The sequence below is a fragment of the Platalea leucorodia genome, assembly GCF_965183815.1.
Source record: "Platalea leucorodia genome assembly, chromosome: 5".
Taxonomy (NCBI): domain Eukaryota; kingdom Metazoa; phylum Chordata; class Aves; order Pelecaniformes; family Threskiornithidae; genus Platalea; species Platalea leucorodia.
Window position 1 is genome coordinate 2,873,577 of NC_138827.1, and position 19,081 is coordinate 2,892,657.

At 40.8% G+C, this 19,081-nt stretch overlaps 1 protein-coding gene across 6 annotated transcripts in view; it reads left to right on the forward strand.

The window, feature by feature from the left end:
* Positions 1–19,081, forward strand: part of CREBBP (CREB binding lysine acetyltransferase) — a 99,794-nt gene that overhangs the window by 12,790 nt on the left and 67,923 nt on the right. For 5 of the 6 annotated variants that reach the window (XM_082312995.1, XM_082312997.1, XM_082312996.1 and 2 more), the window contains exon 2: positions 2,896–3,608. In XM_082312995.1, coding sequence (XP_082169121.1) covers positions 2,896–3,608 — 713 coding nt within the window. The remainder of the gene's footprint in view (positions 1–2,895; positions 3,609–19,081) is intronic. The other variant, XM_082312998.1, reaches the window with a different exon arrangement.

Sequence of the window (19,081 nt, forward strand, 5' to 3'; positions counted from 1 at the left end):
AACCTTAACATATAGCCGCCTTACAGGAGCTGAAGAGTGGTAGATTATTTTAGGTTTTAAGAGGCTGTATTCCCAAACGCTTTCTTCACTCTTTTCATAAGCTTCAAAAACATTTCCAGTCCTTGGCTCTGGTAAGACTGTTAAGAGTCCAGCCAGCCAAACAAAAAAAAATTAGAGCACTTATACTCCCAACATCCCGTTTTGAAATACAACTGGAAAAAACTACTCTTCTTTTTTTAAGCCACAGCAACATCTTCCCCCTCCACATTTTGTCACTTCTCCCCTGCCCCCGTGTGTGCACGCACACACACACACACAAATATATATTTTTTTGTTCATGAAATATTAACAATTTGAGTGCAGAAGCTTGGAAGAACACCGTTCGTGCGATTTACAAAAGTTGTCTGAACAAGCGCTGTAAACCTTGAACTTCCCAGCGAGCCGAGGTGACGAGAGCAGTGTAACAAAGGCGAAGCTTCAGCCGTGGACCCCGTGTCACCACGCTTCGTGACGCGCAGGCAGATGGCTTTGGTTGTGCTCCAGGCTGCAGCCGCCGCCGTCTGCGGCAGAGCCTGCCAGCACGCAGGGAGCGGGGCGGCGTTGCGGGGACCCGGGCACCGGGGACTCGCTTCTGGCCGAACGGGGCTTGGTGCCGAAAACAGGCAATGGGGTTTTCATCAGAGGCGGGGTTAGAGATGGATGGAAGGTTAAAAATAGTGACGTCTTGGAAGAAGGAATGTAGAACCAAAATATACAGGAAGGGGCACAAATTGTGGCACAGCGAGTGTCACGTGGTTGCGTGGGAAGGAGCAGGAGAGGTGAAGCCATCGCCGAAAGGAACGTAATTGAAGGTACACCAGGAATTTCTGTAAAAGGCAAGCTGAAAAGGTGAACTGGACAACTGAAGGGAAAGGCAGCAAGGAAGAGAAATTAAAAAATACTTTAATGAACCCAGCTAATGAAAATGTTAGTTTGTTACTTTCCTGCTTGGAAGGGGATATAGGTCTGTTCTGAGCTGTGGTATATTTTGTTGTGGCCAACGTCGTGCGAGCCTGGAAGAATTCTTCAGAGCTTACTGACTTCAGTAGGTAATGATGGCACAGTGTAGGTAATGATGGCACAGTGTAGGTAATGATGGCACAACGTAGGCCCCGAAAGGACGTGGTGCTGCGAGTGCCTCAAAACAGGCAGAATTTAACATCTTTGTGCATGTTTACTGTGACTGTTTATGTAATTCGCTGGTCGTTGTGACACAGCTAAAAACTTCTGTTCATTTTTCTCCTGTTAGGTTGAATTGAAAATTCAAATGTTGATGAAATGCATTGTATTTGAATGAACTGCAATGGGGTGGTAATAGCTTTGTGATACAGGTTAAGCGTTGTTTGTTTTTTGTGGTTTCTTTTCAATGCAGTCAGTGTGGTCCATGCTGTCACTTGCTGGATGAGGTTATGCCACTTTTGCACCCTGAGTCTTGCACCAACTTTTTGTGGTTGGAGAGTGAATTAAACTTTAAAATAATGAAGCTTTTGGGATGCCCTTCTTTAGAAAAGAACTTTTGTTTGCTCTAACTTGGAAAAACCTTGGTTTGTCTGTTGCTCGCTGTGAGAGACTAGGGCTTTTCAGGGCTGGTTTTGGTGGGGGCAAAATAAAGTTTTCACACATTTCTGTTACGTTACAGTAAAAAATGGTTGGTTTAGATCACATCCTTGGACTGGAAAGCTTTTCTGAGATGTGCTGCATGTTTCAACAGCTGCTCTGATGAATTGAGGCTAGTCTGCGTACATGTATGTTCATGTTGCTGTATGCACTTGTCCTTACATCGTCAAATATAACTTTTATTTTCACATGGAAGTACCTATATACAGTCAAGTAACTTTCTGTTTTTAGTTACCAAAATAACATTGTTACACAGACAATGCTTATGATGTGCAATAAAACATTTTAGTGAACCTAGCTGCTCCTCTTTAAAAAAAACAAAACAAAACCCCCCACCACTTTTTATCAGTTTGGGTGTCACAGCCAGGCAGAGGAGTTCCTTCAGGTGGCTTAATGAAGATTTGATTGTTTTATTTTGCTTATCTGGAGAGTGTGTGGATTACATCTGTCAATATTGGGCATGATAAATGAGGGCTGGGCACTTAGAGAGCAATTTGTATTACTTGAGCTGTTCGGGGATCGAGAAGTGACCTGACTCAAGAGGCATTATGAGGAGAAAACGCTGAGTGCCTTTCGGGGTCTTCTGAGGTAGTGGATCATGATACAAATCGATGACTAGAAACTGATACTGAACACATTTATATGTGAGACTGGGATCAAAATACCAAAGAAGCAGTTGTCTTTCGATCGAAGTTCGAAGCCTAGCTGGAAGATGTTCTTTGGCCATATGCAAACATAAATTACAAAGTTGAGGTAGGATTTCTGGGTGAAATGCAGTGGCCTGAGATTATATAGGAGGTTGGAGAAGGTGATGTAATCGCTCTTTTGGAAGAGTAAATCAATAGGAAAAAAGAAAAAAATCTCTTGATATTTCTGACGCTTCCTTTTAGCCAAAACAAGAGAAATTTAGGAGTTGGGTTAGATCACTGTATTTGTGCCACCTTCGTTTCTTAAGCTTGGTACAACATTTTGTGAAAAGTCTTGCGAAAAAACTACTTACTGGGCAGCGCTCCACCCTGTATGGTTGGATGTGCACGGTGTGTGACAGCGGCTGTGCTTTCCAAAAGACTCTGGCGTTCACGTCCTGGGGACCCTCGCTTTCTGGCAATATTGAGTCTGGGGTAAAGATGTACCTTAATGCATGTCATTGTTTACGACCAGTACAAAGCAGCGTAGATGACTCTTTTAGTAACTTGTTTGTCATGTTTTTCTCACCCGTGTTTCTGTTTTAACTTCTAGATTTTGGATCTTTGTTTGACTTGGAAAACGATCTTCCCGATGAGCTGATCCCCAATGGCGAGTTGGGCCTTCTAAACAGCAGTGGGAACCTTGTTCCAGATGCAGCTTCCAAACACAAACAACTTTCCGAACTTCTAAGGGGAGGCAGCGGCTCTTCCTTAAACCCAGGAATTGGAAATGTGAACTCAAATAGCCCTGTCCAGCAGGGAGTTGGTAGTCAAGTTCAAGGGCAGCCGAACAGTGCTAATATCGGTAATCTGGGTGCTATGGGTAAGAGCCCTTTAAACCAGGGAGACTCTTCTGCTTCAGGCCTGGCAAAGCAAGCAGCCAGCACCTCCGGACCTACCACACCTGCATCACAAACTCTGAACTCTCAAGCACAAAAACAAGTGGGGATGGTGACGAGCAGCCCTGCAACATCACAGACTGGACCTGGGATATGTATGAATACTAATTTCAGTCAGACACACCAGAGCCTTCTCAACAGTAATTCTGGTCACAGTTTAATGAATCAGCCTCAGCAAGGACAAGGGCAGGTAATGAATGGATCTCTTGGGGCAGCTGGAAGAGGAAGGGGAGCAGGAATGCAATATTCTGCCCCTGCCATGCAGGGGAGTGCAGGCAGTGTGCTGGCAGAGACTTTAACCCAAGTATCTCCACAGATGGCTGGTCACACCGGACTGAACACAGCACAGACAGGAGCAATGACTAAAGTATGTACATATAATTTAATATATTCTGTTTATTGCACTTGGTTTTTCTCCATACAGGTGTTTAGAAAATATAGTAGATTCTGCTCTGGGACAGAACTAAAGAATGCGTTTTCTTGAGCCTGTAGTCATTCGTTTCAGTCACCAGCGATATCATGAAAGCAAGATAATTGAAACAGTATTTCTTGTGTAATCAGAAGTGAAAGCACTTGTTGAAAAACACATCCTTGAAGTTAAAAGTTGGATAGTATCTTAGCAGGGTGAATTAGGAAAGAGCAGCGTAATCCTGCAAAAAGGAAGCGGATGATTACTTCTGTGCAGGATCTCAATTTAGCTGCCAGACACCAGTATCTTCTAAAGCAATGTGAAAACTGTCAGAGAAATATTTGTAGATTGAAGGGAGAGGTGTAGCAATTGGTTCTCTTGTCAGGGACCACTGTCAACAGCTGTGCAGTGAATGGTTTTCAAATATAGAGGAACTGATCTGAAAACATTAAATTTCACGTAGATTGCCAAGCTAAGGCAAACTATGCGAAAGAGAAGGGCAGAGTCTGGGAAAGAAGTCTGATTCGGTGGCCGTTGCAGATCGGGGCAGGGAGTATATACGCCTGGAAGTATCCACGGTCATGGGGCACTGCTCTGGTCCCTGCTTGATACAGTCACTGCTTTTTAGTTGGTCATTTTCCGGGTGTGAGCTTAGAGAAGTGTTACGATTGCTGCTCCTCCTGTCTTTCAGTTGGACAGCACTGTACCTCGCCTCTTGTCTGTGTTGCTTTGGTCCAGTTCCTTCCTTTGACGGCAAACCCATCCTGTTCTGATATGTAGAAAAATATAATTTAATCTCTGATATTTTACCTAGTCATGCATCGCTGGTCATTATCATTGTAGTTTATTAACATGCAAGTGTTAATTCATTAATGTGTTAGCAATCATGGAAAAAAATTGCCTGACACAGAAGAAATCATATTCTCTGAAGAAATGCTGATATCATTGCGGAGTACTGTATGGTTCATTTTAATTTTTGAAAATAAAAATACAAAAAGCATTCTCTCGGCACTGAGGGAGATCCCTGTGCTTAAGGAAGAGATGCTTGTGGTCTGAGTGAAGGTCATGTGAAAGTGGATGGAGCTGTCTCCAGCCTCCGAATTCGCTAAATTTGTCGTGCGGAGGGGATTGGTCTGCACAGAAAGAAATTGAGCTTATCTTTCATTTGTTTTTCTTTGAAATTTGTGGGAAGAGTGACAAATTCTAATTATCTGGCTTATTTCTATAAACTTAGAGTTATCTAAGTTCTTAGGAGCAGATTTTTCCTAGCCACTACGCAGTTATGTGATAGAACTACTGATTTTTTTTTTTTTTTTTATGTGACCTAACTCGAGTAGAATTACCCCAAAGCAAAGGGGACTTGCTTAAGGTCTTCATCTGACAGAGTAGGTATGAACCTGGTGGAGGAGGAGGTTCTGTGATGTCTTGGTTTCTTTTAAAAAAACCCCACCCCGGTAAGGAATAGGTCAGCACTCGGACAAATTCCATTTTTAAGGACTTCAGTCTTAGCCTGATGCCAGCTGCAAATGGGATTCACCAGCTTGGGAAGGCGACCTGGACTTTCCCAGTTAGCATACGTTCAAGAAGTAAAGTAAAAGTTAATTTGGACAAGGAATATGTTGCGAAAGAATAGTGGAAGTGTCCCTGTTTTCGCAAATCATTAGGTGGTCCTTGTATGCAGGGCTGTGCTCAGCACCGGTGATGCACTTCCGAAAGATGAGAGCAACATCAGTGCTTTCAGAAGTCCTTAGGCACAAAGTTGTCTGCAGAAACTGAAAAGGTAGGACTGTTTGGTGACAGACCATAGGTGATAAAATGGTGTTTCTATGAAGGTGCTAGCACTTAAGAGAAGACAATTTTAAAAACTTGGCTGACTTGAGAAAATAGAAAATTTGGTGTTTTCCATGTTGAACAAGATGAAGCTTAAAAGCATTGTGTGGTTTTTTGGTTTTTTTGCGGGGGGAGGGTGGGGGGTTTTTAAGTTTTTTTTCTTTTATGTCTTAATTTTCTCTTAGAGCAAGTGAGCTCAATATTTTGTGTTTCCATTTTGGAACAAGTTACTTGCTCCCTGATTTTTCTCCTGACAAGCAGAAGCGTTCTCCGTTTTTGCCATTCTCCTTAATAGGCATTTGAGGATGGGCATCCTCTTCCAGTCTCTTCCCACGCCCAGTTTATTGTCCTAATAGGATTATCAACCGTGACTGTGTGTTAGCTTTTTGTCTTGTTCATGCTCCAGTTATGATGATAACTTTTAAGAGAAGTGGAGAAACATTTCAGTGAGTTTGTTCTTCTGAAAGTGAAATTTCTGCTGATGGAGAACGTGGGTTAGTTTTTTTTTCACCTTCTGTTCCCTGATGTTTACCACTTAATGTATACAGCTCAAAAGATTTGAAAAGCAGCAATAAAAGCAGTGAGGCAGCTGATCTACCTAATAGTGAATGTGCCTAACTTGACTAAACGGCTTAAAATGTAGCTGCCATCAGGCTTGAAGAACTGTATCAAGGCTGGAAGCAAATTCTCTAGGTGGTGACTGTAGCAATATATCCTGAGGGAAAGAAAGAGGTGTGAAATACAAATGCAGAAAAAAAATCTAAAAGAACTTTTTAAACCAAGATTTTCTCATTATGTTTAAAATAAGTGATGTGCATCGCTGATTAACCTCATTCAAGTATGGCTCAGAAGCTCATTTTTCTGAATTCAGTGTGTTTATATGCGGTGCGTAGCACTCATGACCCTTTATGGTTTGGGACCAGTTTTGTTGGGCAAGACCTTGCTTCCTTGAGTGTTTGTTCTAATCCTTTTTTAGTAAATGACTAATCAAGTGAAGTCCATTGCTTTTTCCATTTTTCTTTCTTGTGGTATGTTTTTATAAGCATTCTTTCTAATAAGAGAAAAAGAAGAAAAAAAAAAAAAATCCAGAATCTGATCTCTTTACCTGCTCTCAGAAATAAGGGATTCATTTCATCTGGAGCATCGTAAGCCAATATTGTTAATTTTGAGCTGGACTTGCCATTTTAAGGCAGCTCTTGAAAGAATGAAAAGTACGCCAGAAACGAGCATGGTAACTCAAGCTCATGATGCACGTGCTTGCGTACGCCGAAGGATAAACCTCACCCCTGACCAACTGAAACAGGGAACGAAACAAAACCGATTCTCGATGTCAGAGGGCCGTAAGGTGCTGACGTCAAGACAAATGTTTTTCCATTGGTAGGGAGAGATTAAAGCAAAATAATTCCTCAGTCTGCAGAGGTGTGAGCAAAGGATTTCATAGATTTCATGGGATCCTCCGGAAGAAGCAACCTGTCAGTACAAGTTAAACAACAGCTATTAAAGTCATAGTCGTGTTTCCTTGGGAGTATATAGCATGTTCTTGATAGCCTAGAATATTTTTGGAAATAGGGAGTAGAGTAGTCCCCGAGAAGGTTTTGTGAATTAAAGAGACAACAACTTAACTATAGCAAGGATTTGAATTCATCATTGGCCGTGACTGTGCAATTTGCATATTCAGATTTATTTAGAGTGCTTGCTTTGTGGTGTTGACTTGTCTGAGATCATCTGGAAACCTCTGAGGAAACCTCTCTTCTATGCCACTGTATATATCTCTGCTCCCAGCTCCTTTCCTGGAACAGTTTTGCTTGTAACTGTGGCATCGTGGCCCTGTTTTCTTGGACGACACTACAAGGATAGCTTTCATTTGATTGGGTTGAAGTTCCTTAAGAAATCTGCTTAAAAGAGCAGAGGGATTCTTCTTGGAACAATTATCACTTGGCAGGGGTAGAGGGACAGATCATCTTGTCCCAGTAATTTCCAGTAGTAGCAGAATTGTCCTTTTGCGTTTTACCATGTTTTTTTGTGGAGTCCATTAAATGTGTTCAAACCATCTAGAAAATCTTTTTAAGTTAGAGTTGCCTTTTCTTTTTTTTAAGATTGTTGGTTGTCGAATATGTTAAAAGAGTAGGAAAGCTAAGCAGAAACGAGCACTTCATTGCAAGCATGCTCTGTGCCTAATACTCTCCTGTTGCTGTGAGAGTTCATCTTTTTCAAATGAGGGAGATGAAGCCTTCATATAGTTCATTGTGGCGGGCAAGAGCTTGAAGTTGTGTTTCTGTAGATTAGATGATATGTTATATGATACGTAGTATGGTATGATATATCTCTTGCTGAGATGCATGCCCCTCGTCCTAATACTGCTGTTAAAGCTTGTGGAAAATCAGAAGAAAATTTTGGGAAGTTCCCATTTATTTCGTACAGTTCTCAAACTTCCTTTTTGTACTCGGTGATTCACCTAATTGGTACTTTCGCTCTTTCCCTGAAGAAGTAGTGAAGTCCCATTGAGATGAGTAGGACTCTTGAGTGTTTTCTTTTTCATGCGTTGCCAAGGTGTAATGCCTCCTTATACAATTCTGTAAAAGGAATCACCTTTTCTTCAGTAACTTCAGAGCCGTATCACTCAAATAAGGATATGCTGGTACCCAGCAGCAGAAACGTAGGAAAAAAATCTTGGAGTTGTGTGTGGCTGATGATCTGCAGAAGCCATTGCTTTTAAGGTGCAGTGAAACTACAGCTTGCTGGGGGTTCCTTTCAAAGTGTTTTTCTCTATAGAACTAGTAAACTTACCTCAAGGTTAGCTTTCTTTCTGAAAGGTGCAGTTTAATCAAACGTATTATTGGGCTCTGTATGCCCCAGAAAAGGATGTAATCGTTTGGTCAGATCTTAGTCTGGATCTCTAAAGAGATGGGGAGAAAATGGGTGTTTATTTTCAGACCTAGTTATGAGGATTGCAACATCACTGTTTTTTTTGTAAAATGCCTTTTCAAGATTGTAGGTTTTAAGTAACCTCATTCTATGTATTTTGAGAACTCTAAAGGAAAATATTTGTATTGATATAAGCTAGAACCTGCCTGGCAGGGAGAAACTGATAGAAAAGCTGGTCTGGCTGGCAGATCTTCCAATGTAGTATTTCAGGAGATGATCTGGTAGCTGTGAGTTTAGATCCAGACTTCCGAGTGCTGTGTACAGTTGATGAGTTTTCCTTACCTGTGTGTGTATGTATTTAAGCCCCACTGGAAGCTGGTACCAGTAGTAGGATTGACATAAAAATCTGACAGGTTCAAACTAATCACTAACTGTACGAAACCAGATCTATTATGCTGGATTTTTGCGTATGAGTTCAGAACTTTTTTTTTCTCTTAACTGTATTGGCCTGATTTGTTTGAATAGTGCATGTTCTCAACTTTGTTTTAGTCAGAATAGCCACATGGCAGTGCATGTTGCTGTAGGAGAAGTTTCAGATTAAAGAGGAGGAGGAACTTTTACCAGAAGTGAACTTCAGAAAACAGTAAAACCATTTTTTATATCTACCAAGAGAAGAACCGGTTGTCTTTTTTGTTTTTTGTTTTTTTTTTTATTGTTGAGCTATAGAAGAACTGGATTCTGCTATCTGTTGTTTCTAGGCTGGGTGTATATATAATATACGTGCCTTTGACAAGCCCATTCACAGTTTTGCTCCTTGTTATTCACTGAGTGGTGTTTTGGTGTCGGATATTAATCTTGAGTAAATTTAATAAGATAACGAACTATGTTAATGAGCAAGAATTCTGATGCAAGTCTTAAATTGTGTGTGTGTAGTTATGTTACCCAACTTGGTGTTTTGAGGAATCTGTAGTATGGAAAATTTGTGATGAGAAAAAAACGAAGCAAACTATTTATTTAAACAGATTACCCAGTTGATATTGCTAAGTACCAGATTTAGATACGCTTGCTGATTGTGAATTAAGTCAGCTGAAGATGTTCTCATTCCTTTGCAGTTCTGTGTGTTTTAGCAAACTGCTGGTGCTGTTTGTTTCTCTGGTGACTCTCAATCTGTCTGCATCTGCCTGAATGGTTTTAACATGACTTGCAGTTAATTTGCTTCTCATCCTCCGAGTTGTCCGTAGTAGGCTGCCAAGGTGACTGTCTCCTAGCAGACCATGCCTCTGGCAAACCCAAGTAGCCGGTCCAAACGATATTCCAAATAATGCCGCTTCCCAGTTTCAGGGGACTCAATAACGTTACAGACTTGACCATAGTTGCTTGGTTCTCTGTTGAATAACTATCACCAAAAGAGCATTTTTACTGAGCAGAGACATATGTGCTTTTATAATAATACAAACAGAAGAAGGATATAAATATATAGAAGCACATAACAGCACAACTCACTGACTCGTAGTAAAATTAAAATATCTGTAACACAGTTTTGTTTTGAAACATGACCATGCAAAGTGGTACTCCACAGATGAGTTTACTCTGATATACCAGAGAGATTTGGTGACTTAAAAAGCTCGCTTACCACAACTATTACTCCTGGCACCTGAAATTGAGTTGTTTTCTATTTCTGGTATGTGAGTTAAATTTCATTTGCAGTTGTGCAATGTCATTGAAGATCTTTGAAGCGATAGTCGCTTGGCTTCTACGCTTATGCTTAAGCAGGTACCTGGGTTCAGTTAGGCTCTAGTGCTGCAAGAAACAATCAGCCTTCGTGGGGCAAACCACAACTTGGTTTCCCCTCCTTCTGCTTCCACCTCGGGCAGTTAAAAAGCCAGTCTCTCTTAACTTGCATTGGCTTATCGTCCAGCTGACAAAAATGAAGTGTTTATGGTACCTTTTCAGAGTAGAATTGCGCCATTATCTTCTGCTGTGGTAGCACAACGCAAGCGTTAAGGATTTTGTCACTAGCGCTAAATCATATTGGTTACTGTCTTGTAATTCTTCAATTTTGGGGTTTATTTCTAAGCAGTATATTTGAAAGAAGGTTTTGGAAGTGAACCTAATGGATCCACGAGTTCTTTTGGAAATCACAGATGAAAAGCAAGATTTCCAGTGTTGTTTCAGAAGGTTTATTAAAATGACAAAATAAACTTCCAAGTCCTTATTAACAGATGTGACTGAAATTACTTCTTTCTAGCTTTTAGACTGTTTTCACATACCTTCCTGCTGCTGTTTGTAGTTTGGTTTTTTTTTTTTTTTTTTAAATACACGGGTAAAAAATTACTCAGATGCTGAGAGGGAGGAAAGCCTGCCAGCTTAGATGTTGGTGTATAGAAGTTATGAAATGCCTGGTTACTTCAGTCAGAAGGAAATGTCTTTGTCGTAGTAATTTTCCTAATAGAGTCCGATCGTGCATATAGATACTATTGCACAGGAGCATTTCTGATGACAAGACCTTTTAGCAGGTCTCAAAATTTCTCCTTATTTAAAAGATAAACTTAATATTTGTACTTGACAATGAGCTGTGATTATATTGGGAGTCCTGTACTTGGAAGGACATAGAGAAATGTGTCAGAACACCTGGTATTATGGCCTGAAAACTAAATGCTGGTGGTCTGTTTTCTTAGAAAAAAGGCAATGCAGGACACGTGGAAAATTACGTATCGCATGATATACTCTGTCAACCTACCTAAGAAACGGATCGGGAGCGGAGAAGCAGTGAGGGGAGGCGATTCTCCGTCTGTGGCTTCCACAAGTGAAAGTACGGAAGGGACAGGTTCTTCCATCGGACAAAAAATAACGTCACGTTTGAAAGTTGCGCTTTGGAATTCTGAAATCCCCTCGCTTAGCTAGAGGGTTGAAATTTCAATACAAGAGGCTACACAGGGCATGCCCAAGTCTACTTTATAGCAGGCAGGCTATTTTTAACCTTTTTAAAAAAGATTAGCTTTTAAACTAGACAAGCTGTTTCGATACACACTTCCCACCCCATCTCACCCCCCCCCCCCCCAAACCCAAAAAACCCCCAACCAACCAAAAAACCCCAAAACCAAACTTAATTCTTAGTGACACAGTTGCTAGTTTACTTTGTGGGGCTGAGTAAAAGTAATGGCAAAATATAATAGCTTTTTCCTTTCTTCTTGTGAATGTTCGGAAGAAATACCTGTTGTTTTTTGTTTGGAAGCCTAAGGCTGTTTGTGTCGATAGACAGCTTGCTGCACCTTTGTCCATTGGCTGTGAATGGCACATGATTATTTCTCCTCCTCGTCCTTGCCGCTTCAGTAAAGAGTATTTACTCCAGAAATTGCTGTGACCTGGGGGAAGTGGCATACTAAGCTTATTGTCTGTGTTTTAACTCTTTATATGTAATCCAAGCAATGGCTTTAATTTTAAGGCCAGAAATACTTTGTAGAATTGAGATGTAGGTGAATGAGGGCTGCAGATGATTTTTGAACTCCTGATGCTACGAGAACTACCTCTAAGTAGCACCTGGAAATGTTAGTACTTACGTGTTCTGAAGATGCTCAAGCCCCAAAGTGATAGTGGTCTCCTTTGGTACGCACACGTACGAGTCTGCTTTAGGTTTGGCAAACAAAAAGCATGCTGTGCCATAAAAAGGATTCAGTAGTGCCTTTGTTTTAGAATGAATCATAATGAAAATACAGCACGTTAAATATAGGAACATCCTTGCCAAAAGGACCTGTGTAAGAAATGGACTTTTAGAAGAGGATAGTAAGTAGATTATTTAGCAGTCTCTGAGAGATGCCGCTGTTCTGGGGCGGAAAGGTTTTGTGTTTTCAGAGTGACTGCAGTATAATGCTGTCCTATTTGTAGGGTATTCTTTTTTTTACAGGGATTTTTAAAAACAAACAAAAACCAAGTGCCCTTTGAAACATTTTTGGCAAATTGACCAAATTAAATAACTACCTTTACGATGGGAGGATCTTTGTACCCTGGAAATGGAAAAGTATTGGAACGCCAGGAGTCGAAGATGGGATTTCACTCTTGGAATGAGCTGTGTTTGCTTCTGTAGTCTGATATTGGGCATCTCGGGTTAAAACGCGTTTCTGGATAGTACTGTGTGCAGGCTGCTTTCAGTGAGACGCATGTGTGTACAGGCCTAGTTTGTTCCCGGCCTTCAACTTTAAGCATGTGTCTAAAGACACAAATCGGGTCTTACCTGGTGTAAAAACCTATTGGGAAGTCTCTTGGTAGTTTCACGTGAATTGTTAAATCTTTGAGGAGAGCATGTTCCGACAGAAGAACTGGAGATTTCAAGGTAGCTCTTCAAGTCAGTGTGGTGTTTCAAAAGAAACATATTTGGCTCTTAGTTATTTTAAAACTATTTCAACAGTGTAAATTATTTATAGTTATGTTTCTCCTTAGTTACTGTTAATGGCAGGCTATGATATTTTTGCTAAGTGGTTGTTTTGAGTAAACTATATTGATTTTTTTTTTCCTTTTAATGTATTTAATGTAACCTGTAATGTAAATTTGTTTCATGTCTATTTGACACCCCCACCCCCAGATTGAAATAGAATAATTACATCTTTTAGAAACACAGTCTCTTCCTTCAGTGTGTCCGCTTTTCCTTTCGGATTCCTGTCTGCCGGGGAGAGTACATACTGAAAAGAAAGGAAACAGAATACCTCTTCCTTGATTTTTGAGACACTTTCCTGTTGCTGTTACTCTGTAGAGCTACTACTGCCTTTTCCCCACCTCTGTAGAATAGCATATCCCACAGACTGCCTGATAATGTATCTTTGGCCAGCTTCTGGGAGATAAATGGGAAAGAATGTCTTAAATAGTGCTACTGTTTTTCTTACCAAAACAGTTGATTCCTTATAATACTAAATTTTTGGAGCATGACGTGCTCTCCTTTTACTTGGCCGTCTCCAGCCAACTATAGGAACTTTAGAACGGCTGCGGTGCCGGCAGACTCATCTGTAAATTCTTTTGTGGCCTGTTGGGTACGTTTCAAAAGGCTAATATGTACGATACAGAAAAGAAAGGAGGAAGCACGGGCGTTGTGTTGGGATTTGCTGTTGGTTTAGAAACCTGTGTTTAGCTTGATGATGATGAAGTATAGGAATGGGGGGAGGACGGGGATATTTGAGTTGAGATCCTGTATGATAAAATTCTGTTGCGATGTGACTATAAATGCGTTTTAGTACATGCTGATGCTTCTTCTGGAAGTAACTCATAAAGATTTTGGCCTGTGAATGTACAACCAAGTATCTGTAGAGGTGTATCTTAACTGAATTTCAGTCTTTCGAAATCCTCTTTTTAAGTATTGTTGAATTACTCTTTGTGTCCAACCTAGATCTTCTTGATGAAACAAACCTTTGCAACATCTTTAGTTAATTTTGTGGTTCTGTTTAACTTTCTGTTCTTATGTAGGAAGAATAGTTCTTGTTTATCTGAAGAAAGCCACTTTTTCTGCTTGGCACTCACAAAAGCTCTTCAAGCAATTGGAATACGTTGATCAATTGGGGCTAATTACCCATTAGAGCTTTGAAGTTTTTATTTGCAGAAGTTATGCTCATTACAAAGCCAGCCTTCTGAGCTTTATTTTTGATTCGTAAGTACAACAGTGATGCTCAATGCAGAAATTACTTTGATTCTTCCCGTAGTATATTCCGTTATCACTCAGGCTTGTGCACAGTTTTGGAGACATTTTCTTTCTTAAGGCATGTACACAGTGCAAGCATATGATTATTTTCCTTTTTTTTTTTCCTGGAAAAGATTAATTTCTAGTTAAATGTATTAAAAAGAGTTTGTTCTCTATATATCCAGTCATTTGTAAAGAGCGTTTTCCCACGAAATTCTGTCTTTCGTATTTCAGTAATTATGCAGAACTGTTTGTACATTTTTTAAGTGGTCTTGTTGCCTTGGAATACTTAAATTTGTCTTTGACCTCTGTGAAATGCTTGGAAGAGAATTTCAAATCTTATTATGAGCGGTCATAAAACACCTGGCTTCCTCTTAATGGGATTTTAAAAGTTTTATTTCTAGCTTTACCAAATCTTTCATCCTGTAATAAAGGGTGAAGTAAATTCCAATTATTCCTGGGCATTTGAGTATTCTTCTTTGAGTTCATTTACTACTGAAGAGCAAGACTCTCCAAATGCTTCATGACTCTTGCGGTGGGCTTTTATTACAGCAGTTAGCTTAAAGAGGTAGGAGAGTGGAGCCATTCAGCACAAGATAAGGCTTCCTCTGAGCGCTGCAAGCCAGATCGTGATTTAATTCTCAAAACTGATTCTGGAAATGTTACTTTTTTCAAGGCATTCAAGGCACTGACTTTAAAAGTGAGTATTTTTAAATTAGTATTTTTGTCAAACTGCCAAATCTGCAGATTGGTTCAGGTGAGGAGCTCTCACCTCAGCTGAGATAATGGGATTGCCACCATTCTTGCACTGAAACGGAATTCACTTTTTTTTTTTTGGTAAAGCCACTGGCTTTCTGCCATAAAATGATTAATCTTTTCCTTGCTTCTCCATCTGTCCCTCTGGCATATACATTCCAAGCACCATGGTGACTTTCTTTTGGAACACGTTACTATAGGATGAAATAGTAATTAGTAGAGACTTACTTTTTTTTTTTTGTCAGTAAACAGATACAAGATGATGCCAGCATAGTAAAGAAAGCCTGTCTTTCCCACTTCACAAATGAACATAAATTCCTAATGGACTTATCTTTTACACTTCTCGGAGAGCCTTAATCGGTTAGGTGGACCTTGCTTCGTGTTAGAGATTTGTGTTTCGTACCAGAGAGAGATAAGAGTCCAAAGTGCGAAGTCCTCGGCGTGGGCCTGGCTGGAAAGCTGCTCTTTCCTACTAGGCGTGCAAGCAGAGCGGCTGATGGGAGTCGTGGCAGTAGCACACGGGGACTGCGGAGGGATTAACTCCCGGTGGTTGATGCCAGATCATAGTAGCTCTGGAACTGGTGTGTGTTAAACTTCTCTGGGAACCGGTGGTGAAGCGGTGCAGGTGGCAAAGCATAGGTCTCGGTTGCTCGCTGATTTGCAGAGCGGTAGCTCTGCAAAGCAGAAATAAGCCTTTTGAAAGCAGTTCTGTCCTCTTTCGCTGTTGCTTACGAACAGTATTAAAAGCAGCTGAATTGTTGATCAGTCTGAGTGTTCCTCCGTTACTCAGAGCAGATCTACTCTTGCATTCACAGTACTTTGTATACTTTAATTGGTAACTTGTGATCGCCAGAGACACCCGACTGCTTGATTTCCTTGTCTTGAGAGAAAGATGAGAAGGATCAAAAGGAAGAAAGTTAAAATCATTGAAGCCAAGCAAAATGACACACTTGGTAGCAAAATCATTTCAGTGGATGGGAAGAGAGAAGGGGGACAAAATGCTGAGTTTTTAACCAAGTTGCGTGTCAAAAGCTCAGATTCGAGGTAGGTGTAGTAACTTGATGACAAGGGATTCGAAGGCTTAGTCCAATAATGGAGTATTGAGTGACTGGTTTTGGCGAGGCTCATAAAAGAGGAAAGTAAAGGGTGCATGGGCTTGCATGGCTTGGTGGCAGAAAGTTCAGAAGAAGTTCTGAGTCATCCCTGTCCGGTCGTGCCTTGCGACAGTGACGGCTTGGAGGCAGGAGCAGTATTCCTTTTCTGTGTATCCAGTCATTCTGTTCATGCCGAACCCAAAGGATTCTTCTTGGATCTGTGAGTCATAGTGGGAAGTGCAGAATTTCCGTTTCCTGCCAGCTTGCTTTTTTTTTTAAAAAAAGAAAAAAGTGAGGGGGGGAAAGTGTCTTTAACATATCGGTGATATAATAGGGGATTTTGGATGAAGCATGTGAGATGCTGAGTAGCGATGGCTCCAGAAGGGTTGGATTATTTATGCACAGTTGCTCTGTCAACCTAAGGCTATCGATTTATGGTATAACCCTGAAGTTACAGCTCAGGCATTCAGAAAACTGAATCATAGTTTATAGGTGGCTTTTGAAAGGTGGAACTGGTTATTGCATTTAGCATGTTATTTCACAGTGGGTTGTTTCGGTGATACAACAGGAGGAATCAGGGGGAATGTCCTTCCTTGGAAATACAAGGGATTTAGAAGAAAATGAATAGTGAGTGACAAAAGTGTCTTACTAGAGCAATTTATGCTGTTGAACAGGCAAGCTCTCACGTACGCAACTCTTCAACACTACTGTTAGTTTGTGAAGATCTGGCCTTTTATCAAAACGGATCATATCTAGGATGCCTCTGTTGTCTCTGTTCTTTCCTTAATTATGACATGCGTGTTCTGTTCTCTGAAATAAATTATTAATCTGGGGCTTACAGTTAAATTGATTTTTAGCTTTGTATCATAGACTAAGTCCAGAATAGTATAAGAATAGTGGTGGCTCACTAAAAGGCTGTCTTTGTGTCTTCCTCATCTAACTATTTTGTCAGGTTCAGAGGTATGAGAACAGTTTGGTGGGGGAAAAAAGGCTCTGACCTTCCTATTTTTCTGTTGCCACAACAGATCTGAGAGTAGCATAAGCAGTAGATGGGCTGTGTCTCCCCACGCTGCCACTACAGAGGCTGTAGTTCTTCACAGCACCCCTCCCCAAGGGTCTTCTAAACCATTTCCAGCTGCGCTTTCAGCTCCCTCCCCTGTCCTCAGCTAATCTTTCTGGGCAAAACCGGCAGTGATGGTGGCTGGTTCGGAGCCCTGGATACGCTGTCTGCTGCTGAACACGGTGGGTAATGGCAGAGGTCTCGGTGCCTTTTCTTCGTGGAGATGTTAATCTGAGTGTCGTAATCTCCCTGTCCGTCTCGCTACTCAGCCATCTTAGGAACTTAATTACCCGTGAGACCCAACATGGGTCAAATTGACCAGGGATTTCCAAAGTGATTAGAGAAAAATTGATTTGCGGAAGGGGGAGGAGATGGGACGCTGATAGTCACAGCGCTATTGCTTAAGCCCGGTTTCCTTAGGATACCTAGCTAACAACGTAACTGGTTTTGTGATCCTGCAATCAATGTCGGTCTGAAGAGGCAATGAAATTGTCTTGCAGTCCACTCTGTCTCTGATCTGGTGTCGTTAGAAGAGCAATCCTCTGAAGTTGCACTTAGCCATGCTCAGTCTAACGCAGTTCTGAGGTGCGGAGGAGGATGCATTAGTTCGATGCAGTTTTTGGCTTCTGTTCTGCACCTCTGCTTTCCTGGACTTTGAGACTTGTCTCTGGGTTTGGTTAATGGACTCGGCAGCTTGGTCAAAGTTTTTTTTTTGCTTCCTGAGATAACTTTTTCTTCTCGCCTTTCTGTATTGTCTCTAGACAAGCAGAAGGGAACTGCTAATTCCCTTTCTATTATTAGGTTCCATTTTATAAAGAATTAAGCATATAAAAATGACAGTGATACAAAGTTAGACATGATACCTCTGATTACAGGCCTGATGGCTTTTGTGAATTAATTCTTGTTGATGAGTAGAAGCACACAGTATTTAAATAAAAGATTAAAATAATCTTAATTTCAGTGGTATTTGGTCACTTTTTTCTATTTTTGCTTTGAAGCTCTAGAGCTTCAGCTCTTACCTGTTGATACATCTTTGCTAAATAGAAAATACTTGTGTTATCGCCTTTCTATTCCCAAAATCGGTACTTTAGGATTGCTTCAGTCCTTGCCTTAATAAGATAAGCAAATTAATAGGCTTAAATAGTAAGCTAAATAAATTAGGCTATTAGACTGCAATTAGACTGTCTGTTGCAGCCATGCCTTTTAGCCCTTTGAATAGTTCTGGAGGCCTTTCTGAACCCTGTCATTTTTACGTATCATTTCTGAAGAACCAATACAGTGTGATCATCGTCATTACGATAGCCTTCACATCAAGCCAGACGTGTAAAGATATTGCTTTACACTTACCCAGCCGTTTTTTCATACCTCCTGTTGTCATGTTGAGAGCTCAGATTTGTTGTTCAAGCACTTTGCAGATTCACAGCTCGCAGATTCCAGCCAAGCTTGTCTAGCTTGCTTCCTTTCTTTCTAGGACTGTTTTCTAGTTAAAAATCTAGTAGGTACTGAACTGAATATTAACGATAACTATTTTTAGTTTACAGGATTGGATCATAATCAGATTACTTCAGCCAGGCTCATTTTCCACTGAAGCCGTGCTGCTTTGAGTTCTGTGATTCTCATATCAACCTTCCAGTATTTTTTCTGCTGTCAGGCTAGTCCACATCTGGTGGTTTGGTTTTGTTTTGTTTTTAAATACTTGGCCAGAATAGCCTTCTTCCATTTTTGTACAGATGAGCCAGTGCTTCAAAACTTAATGAAAATCAACATTTAACTCAGACATAAGTTCTTTTTTCTGGACTAATCTGTCTGGACCAACTAATTTAAAAAAAATTTATAGCGTTAGCTCTATGTAGGTAGCGGTGGTGCAAGATACAAAACCCGGAGCGTTGTCAGAGGTAGGTGCTGCTCCTTGGCGTGTGCCTGCAAATAAGGGTGCTTTCTCTTTTGCAGGAGCACTGATAGTGAACTCGGTCTGCCCTGCCAGACCTTTTATTAAGCTTGGAATTGGGTGGGTTGGGGCAAGAGAGGAGAGCAGAGTTTCGCAAAGGAAAATGGGTAACAAGGAGCAGAACTGTATACAGTGCTGTGGTTTATGACAGCGCATTGGAGGGGAAGCTAAAAAAGAGATTGTGAATAGGAAATTAGGTGCTTGTAACAGTGAATG